This window comes from Pantherophis guttatus, chromosome 3 (genome assembly GCF_059756535.1).
Source record: "Pantherophis guttatus breed Tessera chromosome 3, ASM5975653v1, whole genome shotgun sequence".
NCBI lineage: Eukaryota > Metazoa > Chordata > Lepidosauria > Squamata > Colubridae > Pantherophis > Pantherophis guttatus.
Genome location: NC_142065.1, coordinates 187,544,694 through 187,567,048, shown reverse-complemented (window position 1 = coordinate 187,567,048; position 22,355 = coordinate 187,544,694). Strand labels below are relative to the sequence as shown.

The 22,355-nt window shown below is 40.4% G+C and overlaps 2 protein-coding genes across 3 annotated transcripts in view; one reads left to right on the top strand and one right to left on the bottom strand.

Annotated features, from left to right (window-relative positions):
• TMEM67 (transmembrane protein 67) overlaps window positions 1-12,882 on the bottom strand; it is a 40,491-nt gene extending 27,609 nt beyond the window's left edge. Inside the window, exons 1-9 of the mRNA XM_034422439.2 lie at window positions 12,601-12,882; window positions 10,724-10,812; window positions 10,518-10,611; window positions 7,482-7,581; window positions 7,095-7,164; window positions 2,270-2,344; window positions 1,386-1,448; window positions 326-480; window positions 132-240 (exon numbers count right to left, since the gene is read on the bottom strand). Of these exons, the coding sequence (XP_034278330.1) occupies window positions 132-240; window positions 326-480; window positions 1,386-1,448; window positions 2,270-2,344; window positions 7,095-7,164; window positions 7,482-7,581; window positions 10,518-10,611; window positions 10,724-10,812; window positions 12,601-12,775 (930 nt within the window). The 5' untranslated portion in view covers window positions 12,776-12,882. The remainder of the gene's footprint in view (window positions 1-131; window positions 241-325; window positions 481-1,385; window positions 1,449-2,269; window positions 2,345-7,094; window positions 7,165-7,481; window positions 7,582-10,517; window positions 10,612-10,723; window positions 10,813-12,600) is intronic.
• Window positions 12,883-15,301: 2,419 nt separating this feature from the next.
• RBM12B (RNA binding motif protein 12B) lies at window positions 15,302-21,635 on the top strand. 2 transcript variants are annotated; one of them, XM_060681900.2, is made up of 3 exons: window positions 15,302-15,361; window positions 18,256-18,296; window positions 18,841-21,635. In XM_060681900.2, the coding sequence occupies exon 3, from the start codon at window positions 18,869-18,871 to the stop codon at window positions 21,188-21,190; it is 2,322 nt and encodes a 773-aa protein (XP_060537883.1). In that variant the 5' UTR covers window positions 15,302-15,361; window positions 18,256-18,296; window positions 18,841-18,868; the 3' UTR covers window positions 21,191-21,635. The 2 variants fall into 2 exon arrangements, with proteins under 2 accessions (XP_060537883.1, XP_034278329.1); XM_034422438.3 differs by having other exon boundaries at window positions 15,302-15,666.
• Window positions 21,636-22,355: the final 720 nt, after the last annotated feature.

Below are 22,355 nucleotides of genomic sequence, written 5' to 3'. Positions count from 1 at the left end.
AATAAATGACATATCCTCAAGAAATGAACTAATACATTAAAGTAGCCCCCTGGATAAATTAATCATTACAAAACCACATCAGGGAGAAGTCTAGATTGAGAAAAAAAGACTTTTCACTGCAGGGAACCTACCTCATCTTTTTCTTTAAAAGTGAAGCTAGTAGGAAACTCCGTTCCATCAAGAATCTGGGATGCTAAGCCTGGTTGGTCACCATAGAAAAGCCATGGAAGAGACTGTCTCCTGCAAACAATTATTCAGTGTTTACTGCAACCTATCTATGACAAAAGCATACAATTCAAAGGAATGACTGACAAAGACAACATACCAAAATGATATTGAATGAACAGTACCAAGTCCAACTGTGTTTGCAAACACATATTGAAACAAACCACATGCATCAGGAGTGGCAGAGCTCAAACTATTCATGTTCATAACACACATATTTCCCAAGGCTTGGCAAGATGTAAGATTGGAATATAGCTGAAAGAAAATAAGCCAACAATTATGAATAGAGTGTAAAATTATATAAAAGGTTTAAAAAGAAAACAATGTTTTCTCTTGTGAATGAAAGAAAATAAATGGGTTGTTTTCTAACATTCCATTCCATACAGTTAGTCCTTGACTTACAATCCAATCAATAACAGAATTTCTCTGTCACTAAGCAATGTGGTTGTAAAGCAATGTGACCGCTTTGTTTAGTGATGGCAATCCCTGCCATCCCAGTTGCTGCAATTGGCCATGGGACCACAGGGTGCTAAAACCATTAACTGAATTCAATGGTTGTTAGGTGAGTTTCTCACAGCCAAGTCAGTGGAGAAGCTAGGGGGAAGTTGCAAGTCCCAAGTGGCTTATAAGCAAGTTAGCAGGCAGGTAAGATGCTGCTGCAGGGTAGGATAGGGTAGAAGGGGGTGCATGTGAGTGCAAGGCAAATGTGAAATGATTTGGAGAGGGTGCACGAGAAGTGCGACAAGGTTTCGGGGGTGCAAGGGTGCAAGGCAGGCATGGAGGGTACAGAGGATGTGTGAGTGGCCAGTGCAATGTGAGCTCAAAGGCCGAGGGAGGGTGCACGTGTGAAGGTGACTTAGCTGAGCAACTTGTGCCCATTCCTGCTGGCTTCCCCATTTGACTTTCTAAGGATGCCGGCATGGAAGGTTGCAAATGGCTATCATATGATCACAGGGCTTTGTAACTGGTCCTAAGTGTGAGCCTGTTATCAAGGGCTCAGATTGTGATCACATGACCACAGGGATGTTGGGATGTGACATTACACTTTATGACTGTGTTGAGATGGAAATTCTGATCCCAACTGCTACTATAATCTAAGAACTGGATTAGAAACATTTATCAATTATTTTGTTCAAAAAGAAAATTAATTTAATACATACCCAGCAAGCAGCTGCTGATGCTTGAAGATTTTTATAAAACCACTCTGATCTCAATGTGATGCCCTAGCAATGGAATAGTTCAAATTGTTACAGGTGTATTGTTGTTTTAACTATTTAGTCATGTCCGACTCTGTGACTTTATAGGCAAGTGGTCTCCCTGATGCCCCGTCAAGCGCAGCTTCTTTCAGTTGTTGGCTGTTCATCTTTGTATCAGCTTTACCTGCTGATCAAGCCAGCATGTTCTTTGCATGGCCTTTCTTCTTGTTCCGCTAACCATTCCTAGCATCATTGATTTCTCTAATGGGTTTGCATGCATGTTGAAGATATCTTAGTATAATTCTACAAACATCTGCTTTTCAGTCAGTCCCAGATATAAACAAAAGATGGCACTCTCATGACTTTTTCCTTCAAAGAATCAGCAACACTTGACTTGATAGCAACCAAAATTAAATTTAATAGCACTTACTATTAAAAATACTTGAGAGCCTGTCAAGACTTTGGATACAGATTTATAGAAAGACAACTTCTGAATGAACATTAGAGGAATTTACAGTAATGAGTTTTTTACATAAGAAAATTCATTACTAAAATCAAATCTATTGGTGGATTTTCATTCACTAGATGCATTCAAATGGAGGTTGGAAAGTTATCTGACACTGATGTTTTGACAAAGATTTCTGCACTAAATTGGATTACATGGTCAAGTAGCTTTTTTTGAGTTTTGTGTCTGTGGTTCTATTGCACATTAAACTTAGCTTTTATGTTAATATGCTGCCGGTAAAAATGATGTATTTATGTAAATGTAGAAGCTTAAAATCGACAATTCTTTTACGTCCTGAGTCCAATGCTTTTGTAAATCGTATAAAAATGTGACTATAACTTACTAGTTTTCCAAATCGAACAGTTGTAATTCCCTTTGGAGGAAAATTTCCGGTGCTTGTGAAACATAAACCTCCTGTCTGAAATTGAAATAAATAAATCTTGTCATGGACATATATTATTATTATTATTATTATTATTATTATTATTATTATTATTATTATTATTATTATTATTATTATTATTTATTGAATTTCTATACCGCCCTACTCCCGAAGGACTCAGGGCGGTGTACAGCCATGAAATAAAACACATAGATATACAAAATTTAAAATCAAATAAAATGAATTAAATAAATTTGGCTGAATTAATACCCATAATTTAAAATACCCATAATTTTAAAATACATTAAAAATTTAAAATTTACACTTAAAAGGGAGAAGATTTAGGCGAGGCCCGCTTGATGAAATAAAAGCGTCTTCAACTCGCGGCGGAAGGTGCGCAGATCCGGGATCCTCCGTATCTCTGGGGGGAGCTCATTCCAGATCGTCGGTGCCCCCACAGAGAAGGCTCTCCCCCTAGGGGCCGACAGCCGACATTGTTTGGCCGACGGCACCTGGAGGAGCCCTTCTCTGTGGGAGCGTACTGGTCGGTGGGAGGCTGTTGGTGGTAGTAGGCGGTCCCGTAAATAACCAGGTCCTAAGCCATGGAGCGCTTTAAAGGTGGTAACCAGAACCTTGAAGCGCACCCGGAAGACCACCGGGAGCCAGTGCAGCTCGCGCAGGAGAGGTGTTACATGGGAGCTCCATGTTGCTCCCATAACCACCCGCGCGGCCGCACTCTGCGCCAGTTGGAGCCTCTGGGTGCACCTCAAGGGGAGCCCCATGTAGAGAGCGTTACAATAGTCCAGACGAGAGGTGACGAAGGCATGAGTGACTGTGCGTAACGAGTCCCGATCTAGAAAAGGACGTAACTGGCGAATCAGGCGAACCTGATGAAAAATCCTCCCGGTCACGGCCGTCAAGTGCTCTTCTAAAGACAGCCGTGAGTCCAGGAGGACGCCCAAGTTACGAGCCCTTTCCGTGGGGGCCAATGATTCGCCCCCAATAGCCAGTGATGGCGCCAGCTGACTATATTGGGACGTCGGAAACCACAGCCACTCGGTCTTGGATGGGTTGAGCCTGAGCCCGTTTCTCCCCATCCAGATCCGTACGGCCTCCAGGCACTGGGACATCACTTCAAGGGCATCGTTGGGGTGATCCGGGGTGGAGATGTACAGCTGGGTGTCGTCAGCGTACAGATGGTACTTCACCCCGAAACCACGGATGATCTCGCCCAGCGGCTTTACATAAATGTTGAACAGAAGGGGCGAGAGAACCGATCCCTGCGGCACCCCACATATAAGGGGCCTCGGGGTCGATCTCTGCCCCCCTGTCAACACAGACTGCGACCGGTCAGAGAGAAAGGAGGAGAACCACCGTAAAACGGTGCCTCCCACCCCCAACCCTTCCAGCCGGTGCAGCATGATACCATGGTCGATGGTATCAAAAGCCGCTGAGAGGTCTAACAGGACCAGGACAGAGGAACAACCCCTGTCCCGAGCCCTCCAGAGATCATCAACCAACGCGACCAATGCCGTTTCCGTGCTGTACCCAGGTCTGAAGCCCGACTGGAACGGATCTAGATACGACGCTTCATCCAGGTACTGGGGTAGCTGTCGCGCAACCACACTCTCAACAACCTTCGCAACGAAGCAAAGGTTGGAGACTGGATGATAATTAGCCAATACTGCCGGGTCCAGGGAAGGCTTCTTGAGGAGAGGCCTTACCACTGCCTCTTTCAGGGTGGCGGGAAAGACACCCTCACCCAACGAAGCATTTATAATCCCCTGGAGCCAGCGTCGCGTCACCTCCCGGGAAGCCAGCACTAACCAGGAGGGACGGGTCCAACAAACATGTGGTCGCGTTCAATCTACCCAGAATCCTGTCCACGTCATCTGGGGTCACAGGATCAAACTCATCCCAGATAACAGTCTCAAGACCTGTCTCCATCACCCTTTCTGGATCTATCCCGTCAGAGTCCAGACCTGCCCGAATCTGAGTGATTTTGTCATACAGATACTGAACAAAATCCTCGGCTCTTCCCTCCAAGGGGTCCTCCCGCACTTCGTGGTGGAGCAGGGAGCGGGTCACCCTAAACAGGGTGGCCGGGCGATTATCTGATGACGCAATAAGAGCAGCAAAATGAGAACATTTTGCTGCTTTTATCGCCACTAGGTAATTCCTAATATGAGATCTTACCAGTGTTCGGTCAGATTCAGAAAGACTAGCCCTCCAACAGCTCTCTAGGCATCTTTTCCAGCGCTTCATCTCCCTCAGCTCCTCGGTGAACCAAGGAGCCAGGCGAGATCGGCGCCGGGTCAGAGGCCGCAAAGGCACGACTCGATCCAGGGCTCCAGCAGCCGCCCTATCCCAGGCAGCCACTAGGTCCCCAGATGAGGCGTGAGCCAGAACCTCCGGGATTGGCCCAAGCTCCATCTGGAACCTATCAGGTTCCATCAGGCGCCTGGGGCGGTACCATCTTACCGGTTCCGCCTCCCTGCAGTGGGGTGCCGCGGTTCGAAGGTCAAGGCGAAGGAGCGAGTGATCTGACCATGACAAGGGCTCGATGACTATATCCCCTATTTCGAGATCACTCAACCACTGTCCAGAGACAAAAACCAAGTCCAGTGTGTTTCCCCCAGTGTGTGTAGGGCCATGAATTAGTTGGGTCAGGTCCATGGCTGTCATGGAAGCCATGAAATCCTGAGCCACCTCAGACGCCTCACCCACGGATGGCAGGTTGAAATCCCCCATGACCATAAGTCTGGGGGTATCAACCGCCACCGCGGCAATAACGTTGAGTAGCTCGGGCAGGGCTGCCGCCACGTGGCAGGGAGCCAGGTACGTGATCAGCAAGCCCATCTGAACCCCATGGCCCCACTTCACAAGGAGGGACTCACAACCAGCTGTCTGAGGTACAGTGGTCTCCCTTGGCCTAAGGCCTTCTCTAATAATAACCGCTACTCCCCCGCCCCTCCCCTGCGACCTTGGCTGATGGAATGCGTGGAAACCTGGTGGGCACATTTCTACCAGAGGGACCGCTCCCTCTGGGCCCAACCAGGTCTCCGTAATACCCGCCAGGTCTGCTCCGCCCTCGTAAACAAGATCACAAATGAGGGGGGGCTTTATTTACTACAGACCTGGCGTTGCACAACATCAGGCGAAGGCCCGGGCCCTGGAGGTCTGAACTACCTGGAGAACGGGTGGAGCCTTGGGGGCCGGAGCACTCTACCGCTTGAAGACAGCGGGTGCGTGCTCCCTTAACATATGGCCCCCTGCTCCCGCCATATCTACCTCTCCCACACACAGTACCGATGGTAGAAACGCAGTCTGGACCAGCTCGACCCCCTCCGGATCCCCCACCACCCCCACCGAACGTCCTGGCCAAGCCCGACTCTCCCCCTAGTGGGTTATCCCCCAAACCCACAACCCTAATTCCAATCCCACCCCCCTCCCCCCTCCCAGAACCCCTTAAAAGTTTAAACAAGGACAATTTTAAAAAACCCCGCAGCCCTCTCTTTGCGGCATGCCACCTCTCGGGACTCCAGAGCTCGTCATCGAGGTAGGCCCTCGATAGAATGGAGGGCCAAGCCTGCGAGAGGGGGGAGTCTCGCAGACCAAGAAGCTCCGCTGCTGAGTACATTAATCATAATGGGTGACACGACCATATCCTGAGGGTGTATATAAAGGACTGAGGAGAAGACAAAGAGATGGGGGAAATCTCAGAGACATATTTGCAGGACCAAGTCCCCTGTCCCCTCACAACAGAGGACATAGTCCAAAACCAGGACGACCACAGTTCCAAGGGGGAAATAGATCCAACCACCCTCTCACGGTGGTTAGGTCAGCTGGACAGCCCCCTCTTGTGGTGGGGTGGCAGCAATGAACCGATGCATATAGACAGCGTCCGGGGGGTCAGATCCAAAAATCGCCCTCTCACGGCGTTTTGTCCAGTGGTAAAGACCGATGGTAAAGTCCCCTCGCTGGTAAAGTCCCCTCGCTGGTAAAGTGCATATATGTAGAAAGCTGGTAAAGTGCATATATGTAAAAAAGCGTCCCGGTTTAGCCCCCAGGGGCTCTGACACCTGGCCACCCTCTCACGGTGGTCAGGCAATGTCTAGCCCCCTCAGCCGACGGGATGCAGCCATGTACCGGTCTCCCATTCAGGTGGAAATAGCCCTCTCCCTCTACCTTTAAAATATATATTTTAAAGGTAGAGGTCTTATCCTAGAGAAGCCCTTCTAAAAATAAGAAAGTTTCTTTTACATTGAAGATCCAATAATAGATGAAGTTCAGAAAGAAAGCCACTTGCATTTCAGTAATTCACCATTTATATGAATGTCCTATCCTATCTCCCATTCAAACAAGAGTGAGGAAAGAATTTTGGAGGACATGTATGTCTCACTTTAGTTCCACTGATATTCCACTAAAATCTAGATTTAATACAGCAGTGTAATTCCGATTTAGGCATGCAAAACCTAACTCCCATTCCTTCCACCGTAGTCCCATGTATATCCTATAAAAACTCCAACAAATTGGGAATGTCATATGAAGTGGGAGGAGGCTGCAGTAGGGTTGCTGCAATACAAATGGGCTGGACCTGAAAGATAAATGGTTCCTCCACATTATTCTAGAGAACCGGTGAAAAGTAGACGCATGCAGCTTATGTGAACAAACTTCCATATTCAGTACAATGAACTATGATTATTTATTAAATTTATACCCCTCCTTGCTGCTCCAAAAACAGTGAAAATGGCTGTTTTTATTATCTGCTGTTTGTTACACTTACTAAAATATTTGGCTCAGAACAGCTACATGATTTGTTAATGCTGATGAATGTTGGTTGACATCTTTTGCACCTACAAAAGATAAAATGAAATGTCAACAATTTCCATAGAGTTTAACATTGAATAATCTTAAATAAAGGATACAATGGTTCTTAGATTAATAAGCAACATGAATAAATACAGTATCTCCCAGAATCATGGTATCATGGCAAAGCTATATACTGCACTAGAGTTAAATCAATGTTGAAAAGTCAGCCTACAAATAGGGTTGAATTTACATTTGGCAAACATTAGTTTTATTTCAATTTTGCAAATTTAATGAGAATAAATAAGAAAGGCCAATATTGTTTCCTAATTCAATATACATCTTATGTAAATAATATACTTACATGTTATTTAATGCATTTGCAATTGAAAACGACTCTTCCTTTCCATCACACTGAACACATAATGCAGCTTTCAGTAGTGAACCATTAATATTTCTTTCCACTTAAAAAAGTACAAGAATATTAGTAACAATATTACTATAGATACCATATTATACTTAAATATAACAGAAAATGTATGAATACCATCTATATTTAAAATGCATTTTTAAAAATAGAAAATCCATAAAATTGAGTTGACATTGCTTAATACATGACTCCAAATTTGGAGGGCTTGGTCATGATCTTTCCAGGAATTACCTTGAATAATGAAAAATTAACTTTGTGTAAATATGGAAGTGCTTTCCGCTCATGTACGATCACTTATTTCTACCAGGTATTTTATAGGAAAAAATCAGCTTGCATGTTTTTAAAAGGAAACTTTATTTTTAATTATGTAACAACAAAAGCTATGTTGTAAATCTCTCTCAACACTATTCTATGTTGCAACTTTCATCAAAGAGAAAAATGGTATCATAATCTAACTCGCTGCAAAAGTATAAATTCAGAGGAAGAACATACTTTCAGAGAACAGATTTTATTTTCAATTTGGGAAAATAAAAGAGTTCAGGAGAAGATCCTGAAAATCATTCAATCAAAGACACTGACAGCTTGTGTAACACAGCAGGTTTGCTTTGCTGTAAAACTATCAGTGATTTCTAAATGAGATGTTTCATTTTAGCGAAGAAGAAAATAGCCATAAAATTTACACTGTTATTATTTGGAATAATAGATCTGAAAAAAAGTAGTAGATATGAAAAAAAATATGTATTGTTTTATTTTTAAAATACAAATTGGAAATATATAATTATATTCCTTTTGTTCCTGGAATAAATCAAAGTTTGCAATTTTTCATCTCTTAACTGAACTAAAATGTTAAAATATATCTCACATATGTGTTTCTACATAGATTTGCCTGGAAAAATAAACAAATAAGGGCCAGAGTGTGTTTGCAGCAGCTCCTCTTGGTTTTATTTTATTTTATCAATTTTTAATACACCCCATTGGATCCTTTATCTGAGATGATAACAGCGTAGACCACAATACAGACAAAGTTTTGGCTGCTGAGGACTAATAAGGCACGGGAAAAAGAAAGAAGCACCATGGCACCAGCCCAGGATCTCTCCTACCAGGGAAGAATGCAAAACAACCAAAAACTGACGAGCCCTTTGCTGGCAAGAGATTTGTGAGTAAAAATATCCCCCCCTCCATTTTCAGCAATCTGGAGAGGTTAGAACGGGACCTGCAAAGAGATCTGACAAAACAGCAGATACTAGACTTTCCAGATCTGGGGGGAGGGGAGCAAAATGACAGCCAGCTGTTTTCACAAACAATGAGTCCAGCTACAGCCGGTATGGAGACTGAGATAAAGAATAAAAAGGTTAACAACAACATAATTCAGAGTGTGGAGAGCTTATCGTGGGAAAATACAACAGAGTTTATGGCAAAGCAATGCCTTCTCACAGCGCTTAACTGTTGTTTCAATATTTGAACAACTAATAACCATTCAACATGATGTAGAGACACTGAAAAGATGTAGCTGTTTTTCTGCAAGCACAACATCGGGCTACAGGCACCTCCACTAAAGTCCATACAGCAGACTTGGATAAATCCCATACTCAGGATAAGAAAGAGGAAAAAGTGCAAATACCCAGGGAAACAGTTAAAGAGCCTGCTAAAAAGTGGCAGCCCACTCGGAAAAACAGTCCTTCTCCAGATAAGGCATCAAGAGGAGAAGGTATTAATAGAGAAGTTTCATTGGAAGACAGTAAAGGATCTCCAGTACAATTACATTAATCACATCGCTCACTACAAACACATCAGGTTGCGCTTAGTATCCATATGAACAGAATTAATTATGGATGCTGGACCACCAAGAATGCTATACTAAATTCCCTAAGCCAGCTTCTTCACTGTCACTGGGGACAGATTGCTATTTAAGATGAAGGCACATCTAACCCCCTTCAAATCTTTTCCATCAGTTTTCTGTGAGGAAAGGGTTAAACTCTTAATTGTTAACATGCCAGCTCCCAAAGTTGCTGTCTCTTCCGCATTCTCAACCTTGGGAAAGAGAGAGGAAGAAAAGTGGGAGTAAGTCAGCCTTGGTTGGTGAAGATGTACTTGTTCTTTCCTTGGGAGAGCGCCAAAAGCATTACTGAGACTAGTTTCTGTGCAAAGCAAGTAGTAATTGATAGAATGAAGGACATGGAGTTCCAAGAAGAACTAAATAGGTTGCCTCTCCATAGTAGGGACAGAATCAAACAGGGTGTGTGGGAATCATCAAAATATCTAAATGATCCGATCTTCCCAAAACAAAGAATAGCTTTCTTCAGAGCCAGATTTAATATTCTCCCCTCAGCACTTCTCCAGGGTAGGTATAAGAGAACACCAATAGCAGAATGGCTATGTATATGTGGTAAAAGAGAAGTCGAACCTATCTCACATATTTTATTGTGCTGTGAGCTATATAGAGTTTATAGGTCAGTATATATTTTCCCCTTATTAGAGAGATTGCCAGGGAGGGCAGAGGACTTTTATGTAGGCTTTCTCCTCCAGGACTCAAATCCGGCTACCACTCATGCAGTGGCAAAATTCTGTGTCGCTGCAATGTCCACAAGAAAAAAATTGGTTACAGAATTATAGCTGTCAACTTGTGCCAATTTTTGGAGATATCTATAACAATTTTTGGAAAAATATATTATTCACATACTTATCGGCTCTCCACTCATGTAAATTAGGGAGCGACCCTAACGGTTTGAGATCATGTATTTTCTTAAGGGGGATGTTATGATCCAATATTAATGTTGTTATTATTATTACTATTATTATTATTAATATATTGTATGTCTATTGCTGGTCAATGACCATAATAAAGTTATGTTCTATTCTATTCTATTCTATTCTATTCTATTCTATTCTATTCTATTCTATTCTATTCTATTCTATTCTATTCTATTCTATTCTAAACAAATAAGCATAAAATAACTGTAAAATTCTTACCTAGAATCTCATTATTAGCACATATACATTTTCCTTCTATAGTTAAGCCACTAGGACAAGTAATGCAGTCCCATCCATCTTGAGTAACTCCATTCTAAATGAAAGATTAAACTTATTTAAAACTCACTTTGAAGCTTGTAACATAGAAAAAAATAAAATTATTCTACCTACTTTTTCTAATAAAAAATATTTTAGGTTGATTTTACCATCGTTTCTGGACATTTTTCACACATAATAGATGTTCCACCTTTATCAAAAACTTTTTTGAATCCTGGAAGACAATCACATGATGTACCTGAAAAATATACAATACCTTGTTGTATTATCTGCTTCAAATTAAAATATTTGCTTTAATATGGATTTGACTGAAAGAGATCTCTCAAATTTCTCTACCTATGTTGCCTTCAAAAGTTTTTAAGGAACCTTCCAACAGTTATGCTGGGTTTTCTGGTGAACAATGTATTCTGGAAAAATATGAGGACAAATCATAAAGGTAGCTTACTGGTATTCCTGGCCAATAAGATATGTCAACTACAGGTAGTCCTTGACTTACATTTAGGGATTGTTCAAAGTTACAACAGAAATGAAAATAGTGACTTATGACAATTTTTCACATCTATGACTGTTGCAGTATCTCCTTGGTCATGTGATCAAAATTTGGATGCTTGGCAACTGGTTCATATTTATGATGGTTGCAGTGTCTCAGGGTCACATGGTAAGTTTTTGCGATCCTTCTGACAAGCAAAGTCAATGTGGAAGCCACTTAACCACCGTGTTTCTCATTTAACAACTGCAATGATTCACTTAACAATTGTGACAAGAAGGGTCGTAAAATGGGGCAAAACTCACTTAACAAATGTTTCGCTTAGCAACTTAATTTTTTGGCTCAATTGTGGTCATAAGTTGAGGACTACCTGCATTTGAAATACTCTTTAAAAGTTCTCTGTCCAGTGCACCATTTTTATTATGTTTATTATTATTTCTGTTTTCATTGGTTTTAAATATTTTATGTTCATTGTCCAGAGAAGCAATTAAAAGTTGGATGACTATATAAATTAAAGAAATAAATAGCAATCATTTTTCTAAAGTAATCTTCATTTTTCCTGGTAGCATGTTGGCTTGACTGTAGGTATTCTATAGCAGGTTCCAATACTACAGTCAAACCTGAAAAAAGAGGCAATCTTGAGATCCCAAAAATTCAGAAAGAACTGACAGAATCAGCTTTTGAAATGTTCTTAACAAGGTGCCTTTAGCGGGTTTTCACTGTCCTTCACTACTAGTGGGAATCCACTGATATTGAGATGAATCAATAGATGGAAAGGGGATTAAGTTTCTCCCCTTCTACCCAGAGGCCACCTTTATTTCACATAGAAAGAATCTACAGTTTAACAGCAGTTGGGAAAAGTTGCTTTCCTTTTCCTTCCAAATATAATGCTCAAGATTAATGGAAGATAGGGCTTAAATGTAAGAATGTGTGAATGTAAATATATACACGTAATCTTTCCACCCACCCATCTGCAATCTCCAGAACTAAATAAGGTTGCCTGGCCATCATCCAGAGAGAATAATAGTGGTCATTTGCCCAATAATCCCAGCATTTAGTATTTCTCTGTCTGGACAGGGAATGACTGCACAAAAGAATTAGCTCCAGCAAAATATATGGCACCTTCTATTTACTCACACACCCTCAGCATGAAGCAAGAACTGGAGGCTTGTTGTTCACAATTATGTGGGGTTTTGTCCTTTTATTAACAAACAAACAATTTGCTTGTTCATAAACACATTTTAAAGCAATTTCACCATCTTGCTTAATTTCTCCCTGTGGTTATATGCATTATTTTCCCTGGAGGTGATCCAATGACAAGGAGCAGCTACTCTTCCTGATCTGCCCATTAGTTACAAAATGTCCAAAAGATGCTTGGGTGAGCCAAGCACAACTATCTGCTCTTTTGGGGAAATAAATGAACCTGCAATTCTACATGCACTTATGTTCGAGAAGATCCACTGAATTAAGTGCAACTTTCTGAATAGACCTTTTAAAAAGCTCCACCCTCCATCAGGCTGAACCTTCAGGTAGTCTCACCCTGAGCGCTTTGCTTCTGGAACTCCCCGCAACGTTTGCAGTCTAAGCTGGCGATATCGAAGTACTGAGCCGCAGTGCAGCTCTGTGGGTCGCGCAAGGGGAGGAAGAAGCCGCGACCCGCGCTCAACGGGAGCATCACCAGCGCCGCGGCAAGCCACCGCCGCAGCGTCGCCATGGCTACTGAAGCTTCGACCCCGCCCACCCCATCGAGAGCTCCCTAAGCCTGGTTGGAAAGGCGGGTTTGAAACGCGAACTACGGAGCGCCATTAGGGTTAAAAAAACAAAATCACAGGCGGACGCAGGACCACTTTCTCCGTCTCTATATTCAGTAAAAGTATCGCGAGGTCCTGCGGCTCATTCAACGAAAGGTGGTTCAATTTTGAATGGAATCCTCGCATTGGAAGATTACATTTCAATCATTTGATGAGTGAATAGCAGTCCATGAAAATTAGATCATAATCTGCGCTTCTTCCATGTTATTATTTTTGTTGAATTAAAACAAAATACTGGATTTAAAAAACATTAATTGAGAGTGTAGTGCATATATTATTTACCTATGAGATCTTAAATTAAAAAAAAAACATTGTCAACATCACTTATACAGATGATAGTAAGTATTTGGACATCATTGATATGATTAAACGGATGGTTGCAAAATTTTATTAAATTTAGCTTTCATTTTCACAGGTCTTTTTTGGTGTAATAATCTTTGAGCAGTAGTTTTAAATAATTCTATGTACTTATTTATTTTATTTTATTTGTCAAGAACATATTAGGTAATATATATAAGTATAAGCATGGATTGAATACATAAAATAGATACAAATAGAGGAAACATTAAGATAGGGACGATAGGCACGCTGGTGCTCTTATGCATGCCCCTTACAGACCTCTTAGGAATGGGGTGAGGTCAACAGTGGACAGTCTTAGGTTAAAATTTTGGGAGGTTTGGGATGAAACCAGTGTCAGGTAGTGTATTCCAGGCATTGACCACTCTGTTGCTGAAGTCACATTTTTATGTACTTATTAAGTACTTCACAGTGCTTTTCAGTAACACATTTTTCAGGTAATGATTTTGAATCTATTTCTTAGGCTGCTGCAACTGTCAAAATCAACAAAATCGATTTGTTAAAACACACTTAAAAAAATGCATTTTACAAATGATAAAAATGCTTATTGTAATATTATAAATTTAAATATAAAATTATTTTCTAACCAGTTGGAAAATGTAACTGCACACTTGGACACTGAAACCTCCAGATGAGTTGAATTCCCCAACAACCATGCATTTCATAACAGTTCAAAGTTATAATGGCATTGAAAAAGTGATTATTCGCACTTTCAGTTGTTGCATCATTGCCATAGTCACATGGTAAAAAATTGGGCATTTGACAACTGGTATGTATTTATCATGGTTGCAGCATCCCATGGTCACGATTGCCATTTCTGACCTTGTCAGTCAGCTTCTGATAAGCAAAGTTAATGGGGAAAGGTGGGTTCACTTAATGACCACATGATTCACTTAACAGTTGCAGTGATTTGCTTAACAACCCTGTCAGAAAAGGTTGGAAAAATGAGGTTTGACTCACTTAGCACGCACATTGTTTAGCAATTTTGTTCCCAACTGTAAATATAAGTTGAGGACTACCTAGTTTTGAAATAACATGATTGATTGCTTCATCACTTTGGATGTTAGACGTTCTTATGTACAGAAAATGATTGGAAATGTTTGTCTTTTTTAACAAGTGATCGGAAAATGTGGAGACCCCTGGCCCATATAATCGCCAAGAATCAGACATGTCTGAATGGATAACATCATCATCATCACCACCATCATCAATATATATCACAATACTATTTAAGCCCAAAAATATCAATGAAATTAATTTTTTCATGCATATTGAAACACAGAGAAGGTGCTTTTTCAAGAGGCAACTGGACTTTCCGGTTTTTCTTTGAAGACGTTTTGCAAGCTTCTTGTCTTCAAAAAAAACCCAGAAATTCCACTTGCCCAGTGGTGAAATTCAAATTTTTTAACTACCGGTTCTGTGGATGTGGCTTGGTGGGCGTGGCAGAGGAAGGATACTGCAAAATCTCCATTCCCACCCCACTCAGGAGAAGGATACTACAAAATCTCCATTCCCTCCCCACTCTGGGGCCAGCCAGAGGTGGTATTTGTCAGTTCTCCGAACTACTCAGAATTTCCGCTACTGGTTCTCCAGAACCTGCTTGAAAAAACACCTTTCCGACAACCGTGACCTGGGTGACTGAGAATCTCCATAGACATATAGAGAACAGCACTGCATTAAAAGGGGAGATAAAAATCAGTCACATGAAATCATTAACCTATTTGAAATCAAAGCTCTTTGGTTTTCAGGATGCTGGCATTATCCACATCGTTACACGTTACTTGTATAAATAACTTGTATAAATTTTTTTTAAAAAAAAAATTCTGAGTTTGTATTTAAGAAAACTCTAGGAGGCCAAATGGACTTTATATTATGCTAAATTTTCGAGTCCAATGCAAAACGCCATCGGATTGTTAACAAAATTTGCACTCCTCCCGCCCTTCCTCTCTACAAAACTTTTGACGGTTTTTTTTTTTAAACACGTGAAAAAAAATTGCACTAGCGGCCATCGGAAACGATGAGGCACATCGCATGCCCGACCAAACTTTGAACTTCCGGGGCACGGCGCATGCGTTTTTAAAGTACCACTCTGAGCCTGCGCGCGGAAAGTCGCGCTCGATGGCTTTGCTGAGGTGGGACGCAGGGAGCTGGAGCGGAAGCGCGGCTGCCATTTTGTCTATTGCGGATCGGTCTTTTCTCGCTTCGGGAGGTCGAAGCGGGGGGGGCCGCATTGTAATTTTTGAGAGGGCGAGACGCCCGCAGCCGCTTTCCTGACGGACGCCTGGAGAGATTGGCGCGGCCGAGTGCAGAGGGGAAGAGGCCGCGGCGTTTGCCTCATAACCTGTTAAAAGCAAGCGCGGGTTTCTGTTCCTCTTTCCCGCGGGAAATTAACGGAACTGAGGCTCTTTCGAGGCCTCATTCGACTCCCAGGGGCCTGGTTAGTAAAAATGAAAGGCGAGCGGGTCATTCTTAACGGGTGTCCGAATGTGTGCGAATGTGTTTGTGGGGGTTGCTGGCTTTCGACAGGAGCGTCTAGGCCGCACTTTGCATTCCGTGTTCTCGCGTCGGGCTCTGAGCAGAGAGGCCGACTGAGACCGGCAAGCGGTGTTGTGTAAATAAAGGGGTGGGAAAAAACGCGGGCAGCTCCTGCTGCAGGGATGGTGATGCTGAGGCGTTTTGCTGTTCAGTGTTTTGATAAAATATTGAGGCGTTTTAAACAATTCGCCGGAAGCGAATGCTTTCCCTGTTTAGGACGGGGATGGAAAGAAAGAAAGAAAGACTGTTTGGTGTGCTTGGAAATGGTCGCCCTGGTTCTTTCAGGATGGAACACGCTACGGAAGGCCTCGTAGTTCTTGTCTTTTCGTTCGCTGGTTTAATGGCGCTTTCCCTGAGAACATTGGATCATTCCGAACGTTTTCCCGAGGAAGAGAATTGGATGATATTAGAAACCGAATTTGTATGTAGACCCTGTACGAGATGAAGAAACTCCGGAGTCGCAGCTTGTTCCACCCGCTGATTTCCATCACGATATGTATTTCTGATGGCATCTTAGTCAACATAACTGTATGGGTATTGATCATTGCTAGAGAGAAGACATGCTTTTTCACCCCACCTGGTCTTTTTGCAATGTCTTTTTCTACCAGGATTACAATCACGGAAATCATGCCTCATATTCCAGATTTCTGGTACTCTGCAATTTTCTAGGAGGAATACATCTTTGCAACTACCTTCCTGGGAAAAAAGAGTTCAACCAGCCACTCACTACTCCAGCAGTAGTCATTGAATGGATAGGAATGAATGTGCCTGTTTTAACAGGAATCCATGCTTGCTTGCTCAAATTCACATATGAACTACAGAAGAATAAAATGCAGAGCGTATATTTTAACTGCAAAAAACATAAATAAACCACTTCATCTGACATTCATCCTGTGTACGGAATTGTATAATATGAACTGGTCCATAGAGGGTTGGAGGTGTTTTTCTTTTTTGCATGTGGTTAACTACAGTATTCAGTTGGTTTTTAGAAGGTGTTTTAAAGCTTACGAACAGGGTACTGCTCAGAAATAAGTTGTACTGAATTACTGAACTCCTTGTTTGATATGTTTTTTCTCCTCTTGTTACCAGATTAATGTATATGAGTTGGTTTACTTGACAATCAGGAATTGAAATTTTAATAATTGTTAATTTTACTTCAGTTGGGATTCCTGAAGGCTTTTTCATCGCTCAGTAGGCCTCTTGGAAATAAAGGACAGGATATAATGCTATCAGTCTTTCTTTGTTAGATCTAGTTGTTTATTATTCACTTGTGTTCAGGGGAAAAATTGAGCCGCCCAATAATGTTAGTAACAGTTGTAGCTGGCTAGCTAGCATTGCATGAAAGCTATAAATTGTTGATGTAAGCTTTTGAACAAGTTGTTATTCATGTCCCCAGATTAGTTGCCATTGTTTTCAGTGAAATGTAGAAACTACTTATGGATTGGCCCTTACAAATTATGTAAGGTCTTTAAAAGGAAAGATGGATGTGCCATACGTTTGAGGATGTGGAGAAAGTTTGGTTCTAAGCTTAATGACAGATAACAAATGTTTGGTCTATTTGTTTGGTCTAATTGTTTACAGTCTTAAATCTTTTTGTTCATCAGATATCTGATTTTGGTTCTGATATTAATATTCTATTAATAGAATATTAAATCGAACATATTTCCTTCCATGTATTCGATATTGTAATAGGTTTTTGATACTGAAACTACAGTACTGTGTACATTTGTAAGTGGACTTTGATAAGCTTAGTGGGACCTTCTCTAAGGTTATATAGGTTTGTACTGTGTTTTTTCTGTTATTTTCTTTTTTTGGAAACTTGTGAAATATGGATATTACAAGTGCTGTATAAATCTATTTCTGCACACAGTCATTACACGTATACTTCTACCTTTGCAAGGTACGGTACTTATCTTCTAAATTCAAAGTTATTCTAACATACTGGATTTCTCTGGATTCATATTGGCACAGCAAGCATTATGGGGAAATTGGTATATCATCAATATGTTTTCCTGGAATTTCTGAAGTTGTGTATGCTTCATTAATTTGGTCACTTATTCAATTTTTGATGAACATTCTGCTATTTTTTTTTAAAAGAAAAAGCATGTTAGAAGAACTGGACACTTGCTTTTTAATGTGGAACTTTCAAGGACTGAGGACATTAAGGAAAAGAATATTTTTAATCAGATTTTTTTACCTGTATCAAAATTTTGAAGATAAATCTCATATCACTGTTGCTGACATCAGTTTAAGTAGAGAGCATAATGAAACTCTCAAAACATGTGAAAAACCAGATATACAATTGAAATTCACAAATCCTGTTTTGTTTTTTGGTACGTCTCTGGAATAGGAAAGAAACGGAACAACTTATTATTTTTTATTTCTTACTGGGTTGTTAATGTTCACCATGGTTCTGGATATCCCACTGAATGTGGCTTAAAATGTAAATCTGCTTCTTGGCCATTAATTTTGTTTCATTTTCTTTCCACAGTTGATTTCACAGCCTTTATCAGGCCTTCCAAGAAGAACCAGGTAAGCTTCTGAAAGCTTGATATTTGTATTGTCAGATTTGATGGCTTTTTTCCCAAGCTGATGACTGCAAAGGAAGATGTACAGTTGGCTGTCTAATCATAGGAAAGAATAAACATGGAGAAAAAGTTACTGAAATTAATTCTTTATGAGATGAGCTGGCCTGGCAGAAAAAGCTTAAACTTTATTATTGCTTGGAAGTGATATGACATCTTTTTGATCAAAGTAATTCAGGATGTCAGATAATGGGAAACAAGATGTTTTCTTTTACTGGATTTTATAAGATGCTGTGAAAGCTTTGATACCTTTCATCATAGATTTTATGAATGACATTGGTGCTTTTATGATTGAGATTATTATTGGGAACTGTATACTTATTTCAGACTGGCCAGTGTTTATAAATATTCAGATTAAATTAGGTTGTATGATTTGAAATGTAGGCATTATTCTTTCAATGTCAGGATTTTTGTTTAAGTGGTGTAGAGTAGGCCTAGCATTCTTCCAGTATACTAAAGGCTTGTTATCATGTATGCCTTTTTGTCCACAGGTGATTATTGCTGTGGGTTGAGCTCAAAATGGCTGTAGTCATCCGTTTACAGGGACTTCCTCTTGTTGCGGGTTCTGCAGATATTCGTCGTTTCTGCTCAGGATTGAATATTCCTGATGGAGGTGTACATATTATTGGAGGAGAAAAGGGGGAAGCTTTTATTATATTTGCAACAGATGAAGATGCCAGACAAGCAATGAGCTATTCAGGAGGATTTATCAAGGATTCACGTATACAGTTCTATCTTAGTAGCAAGGCAGAAATGCAGAGCATAATAGAAATTAATAGGAAGAGATTTGATCGTGGTGGAAGAGGAGGAGGACCTAGGCGGACAGGTCCTAATCATTCTGGAACACATGATGTTGGCAACCTTTCAAATATAGTTCAAGTCATTAAAAAGGGAATTGGTAAATCTAGCCATGATTCCAGAGTTCCTTTGGAGGATGAGTTTCATTCTAGTGGCTCTCGAAACAGTAATATAAATATTTCAAAATCGAATTTTAACCAGCCTAGGGACGAAACATCTAAATCTGATAGGTTATATTTATTCATACGTGGTATGCCTTATTCTTCAACAGAAGACGATGTGTTCAATTTCTTTTCTGGATTACAAGTGGAGAAGATACTTATGTTAAAATCCAATGGTCGAATCAATGGAGATGGTTTGGTCAAATTTGCTACATTAAGTGATGCCATGAAAGGACTGCAACGAGATAGGAATTATATGGGTTCACGGTTTATAGAAGTACGTCCTTCCAGTGAAGGAACATGGATTAAATATGGTGGCAGAATAGAAGAGGAGATAGATAATTCTTTCCACTTTCAACATAATTTGAATAAAGGACAATATTTTTCAAACACAGAACATCCAAAAAAAGAGCCAAACTATTTGCCTTCAAGGAAACGTACCCGATCCAGAACTCCACCACGTAGAGTAGTATCACAGGTTAATTCAAGATCTCCTTCATGGAGGATTACGGAATGCAGCTATTCAAAATCTCCTTCACAAATGGTTATGGCACATGCCTTTTCAAGATCTCCTCAGAGGGATATGGCACACACTGGCTCAAGATCTCCTCCACGGAGGGTCACAGCACGCAATGGTTCAAAGTCACCACCACGGAGGGTCATGGAACCTATGCATTCACATTCTCCAAGGAGGATCACAGTACGTACTCATTCAAGGTCTCCAAGGAGGGTTAAAACCCATTCTCATTCACCTTTCTCTGGTCCAAGCCAGTCTCATTCACCTCAGAGCAAGGAATATTACATATATCTTAAAAATCTGTCTGCTGCTGTTAAAAAGAAGGACTTGCGGGTGTTCTTTGAGGCGCTAACTTTAATGAACAAGGACATTACTTTTCTAAAAGCTCATTATAAGGCAAGAAACAAGGATGCAATTATTACACTCAGATCAGAAGAAGCATATACAGCATCTTTGACTTATCACAAGCTTGAACTTTTTGGACGACAAGTTTACATTTTTCCTGTTTCCAAAAAAAGAGTGGAAGAAGCAATTGGGTCTTCTGAAGTTAAAAGATCACCAGAAGGATATCGCCATGTAAAGGATAAAAATAATCAAGATGGCTACCTTGGCTCAAAGACATGTGTGTATGTAAGAAATTTTCCATTTGATGTGACAAATGTTGAAGTACAAAAATTCTTTGCAGGATTTAACATTGATGACAATGACATTTATTTGCTTTATGATGACAAAGGAGTTGGACTGGGAGAAGCACTAGTTAAATTCAGGACAGAAAATCAGGCCCGAAAAGCTGAAAGCTTAAATCGCCGATGCTTTTTGGGGACAGAGGTACTCTTAAGATGTATACCCGAGGAACAAATGCAAGAGTTTGGTATAAATATTTCATCAGCATCTAATGAAAAGATGCAAGGGCATCACCATAGTCATGAAAGAGATGAAAACTTTTACTCTGTTGATTCAGAAGGACCCTCTGTGCATGAAGGTGACTATAGAAGCCTGTCCGATGATTATATCTGCTCATCTGATAGAGGTCCTCCCCAATTTAAAGAATTTGGTGATGGTATTCCTGGAAATTTTTCTGATAGGCGCTTTGTGCCTGATTCTAACTTTGATGGTGGCTCAGATTCTGTAACTTTGATCAAATTAAAAAATATACCATTTCGAGCTTCTCCTAATGAAATTCTGGATTTTTTCCATGGCTATAAAATTATACCAGAATCTCTTTCTGTTCAGCACAATGAATATGGAATGTTTTCTGGTGAAGCAATCATTGCTCTAATAAATTACAAAGAGGCAGAGGCTGCTATTAATGAACTGAACGATAGGCCAATAGGCCAGCGCAAAGTTAGATTAACCTTGGTATAGATGAAAATGAGGTAGAATAAATATACAGTATTATTTCATTATAATTCACAACTTTTTACTTGGAAAATGAAGAAACCCCAAAAGGTTAAGCATTATAAAGCATTGTTTAATTTTTAAATTGCAGCATTTTTAATTGATTTTTTAAAAATAATGGATCAACCTCATAGTTCTGCCAAGTTATCTTTAAAATATGCATAGCTGAATTATGAAATTTGACATGTATTTCATCCCTCTTCTGCATGTATATTTGCAGTTTATCTAAATATGGTTTGATGTAAAACATTGTATTTTCAGAGTTGTTCAAAAGCATAGGTTGTGTCATCCTTGTATATATTAACTTAAATCCATAGGATTCTTGTCCATTGTTAATTCTCAGTGATAGCTTGAATGGTTTTGTTATTGTCAGCTCAGCCTTTCTTTTAAAATAAAAGTACATGCACTGAAATATGTGGATGGGTCATTGATGCATTGTTTATTCATAGCAGTAATATCTTCAATTCTAATAAGTTTTATATTGGGCAGATATGAACATAGGTAATGATTTTATAAATTAAGTTTTATAGGAGCAGGCACAATTTTAAAATATTGCATAGTATAGTCTAAAGAATGCAACTTATTGTGATACCCCTGTATACCCCTATAATTTTGTTTCATATCTAGATTTTCTATTAATTTGGCAATAGTATTATCCTTGGGTAACATTCTATACTATATAGTACAGTGATGGCGAATCTTTTTGGCACCAAGTGCCGAAAAGGTTGCATGGAAATAGGACCATGCTCCGGAAAAGCCGAACTTCCGGGTTCTAGTGCACCTGACAATCAGCTGGCTGGCATGCATACACACCAGTTTTCGGCATTGCTGTGCGCGTGAAGGACAGCTGATGGTCACGTGTGCGTCAGAAACCCAGAAGACAAACAGGCAAGGCTGTGCATGCCGAGCCACATGGCTTCGTATGCCACTTTGGGCACGTGTGCCATAGGTTCACCATCATGGATATAGTATATAATACTATATACTTAACACATTCTTTTAAGTATTGTGGTAGGGAGAAAAAGGAAATGACAGCTGAAAAGTATCCAGTATTTAAAACAACTTCAGAAACATTTTCAAGTTGATCTACATGCATTGTAAGGGCATTTTTTTCTTATCGTGGGTACTTGCA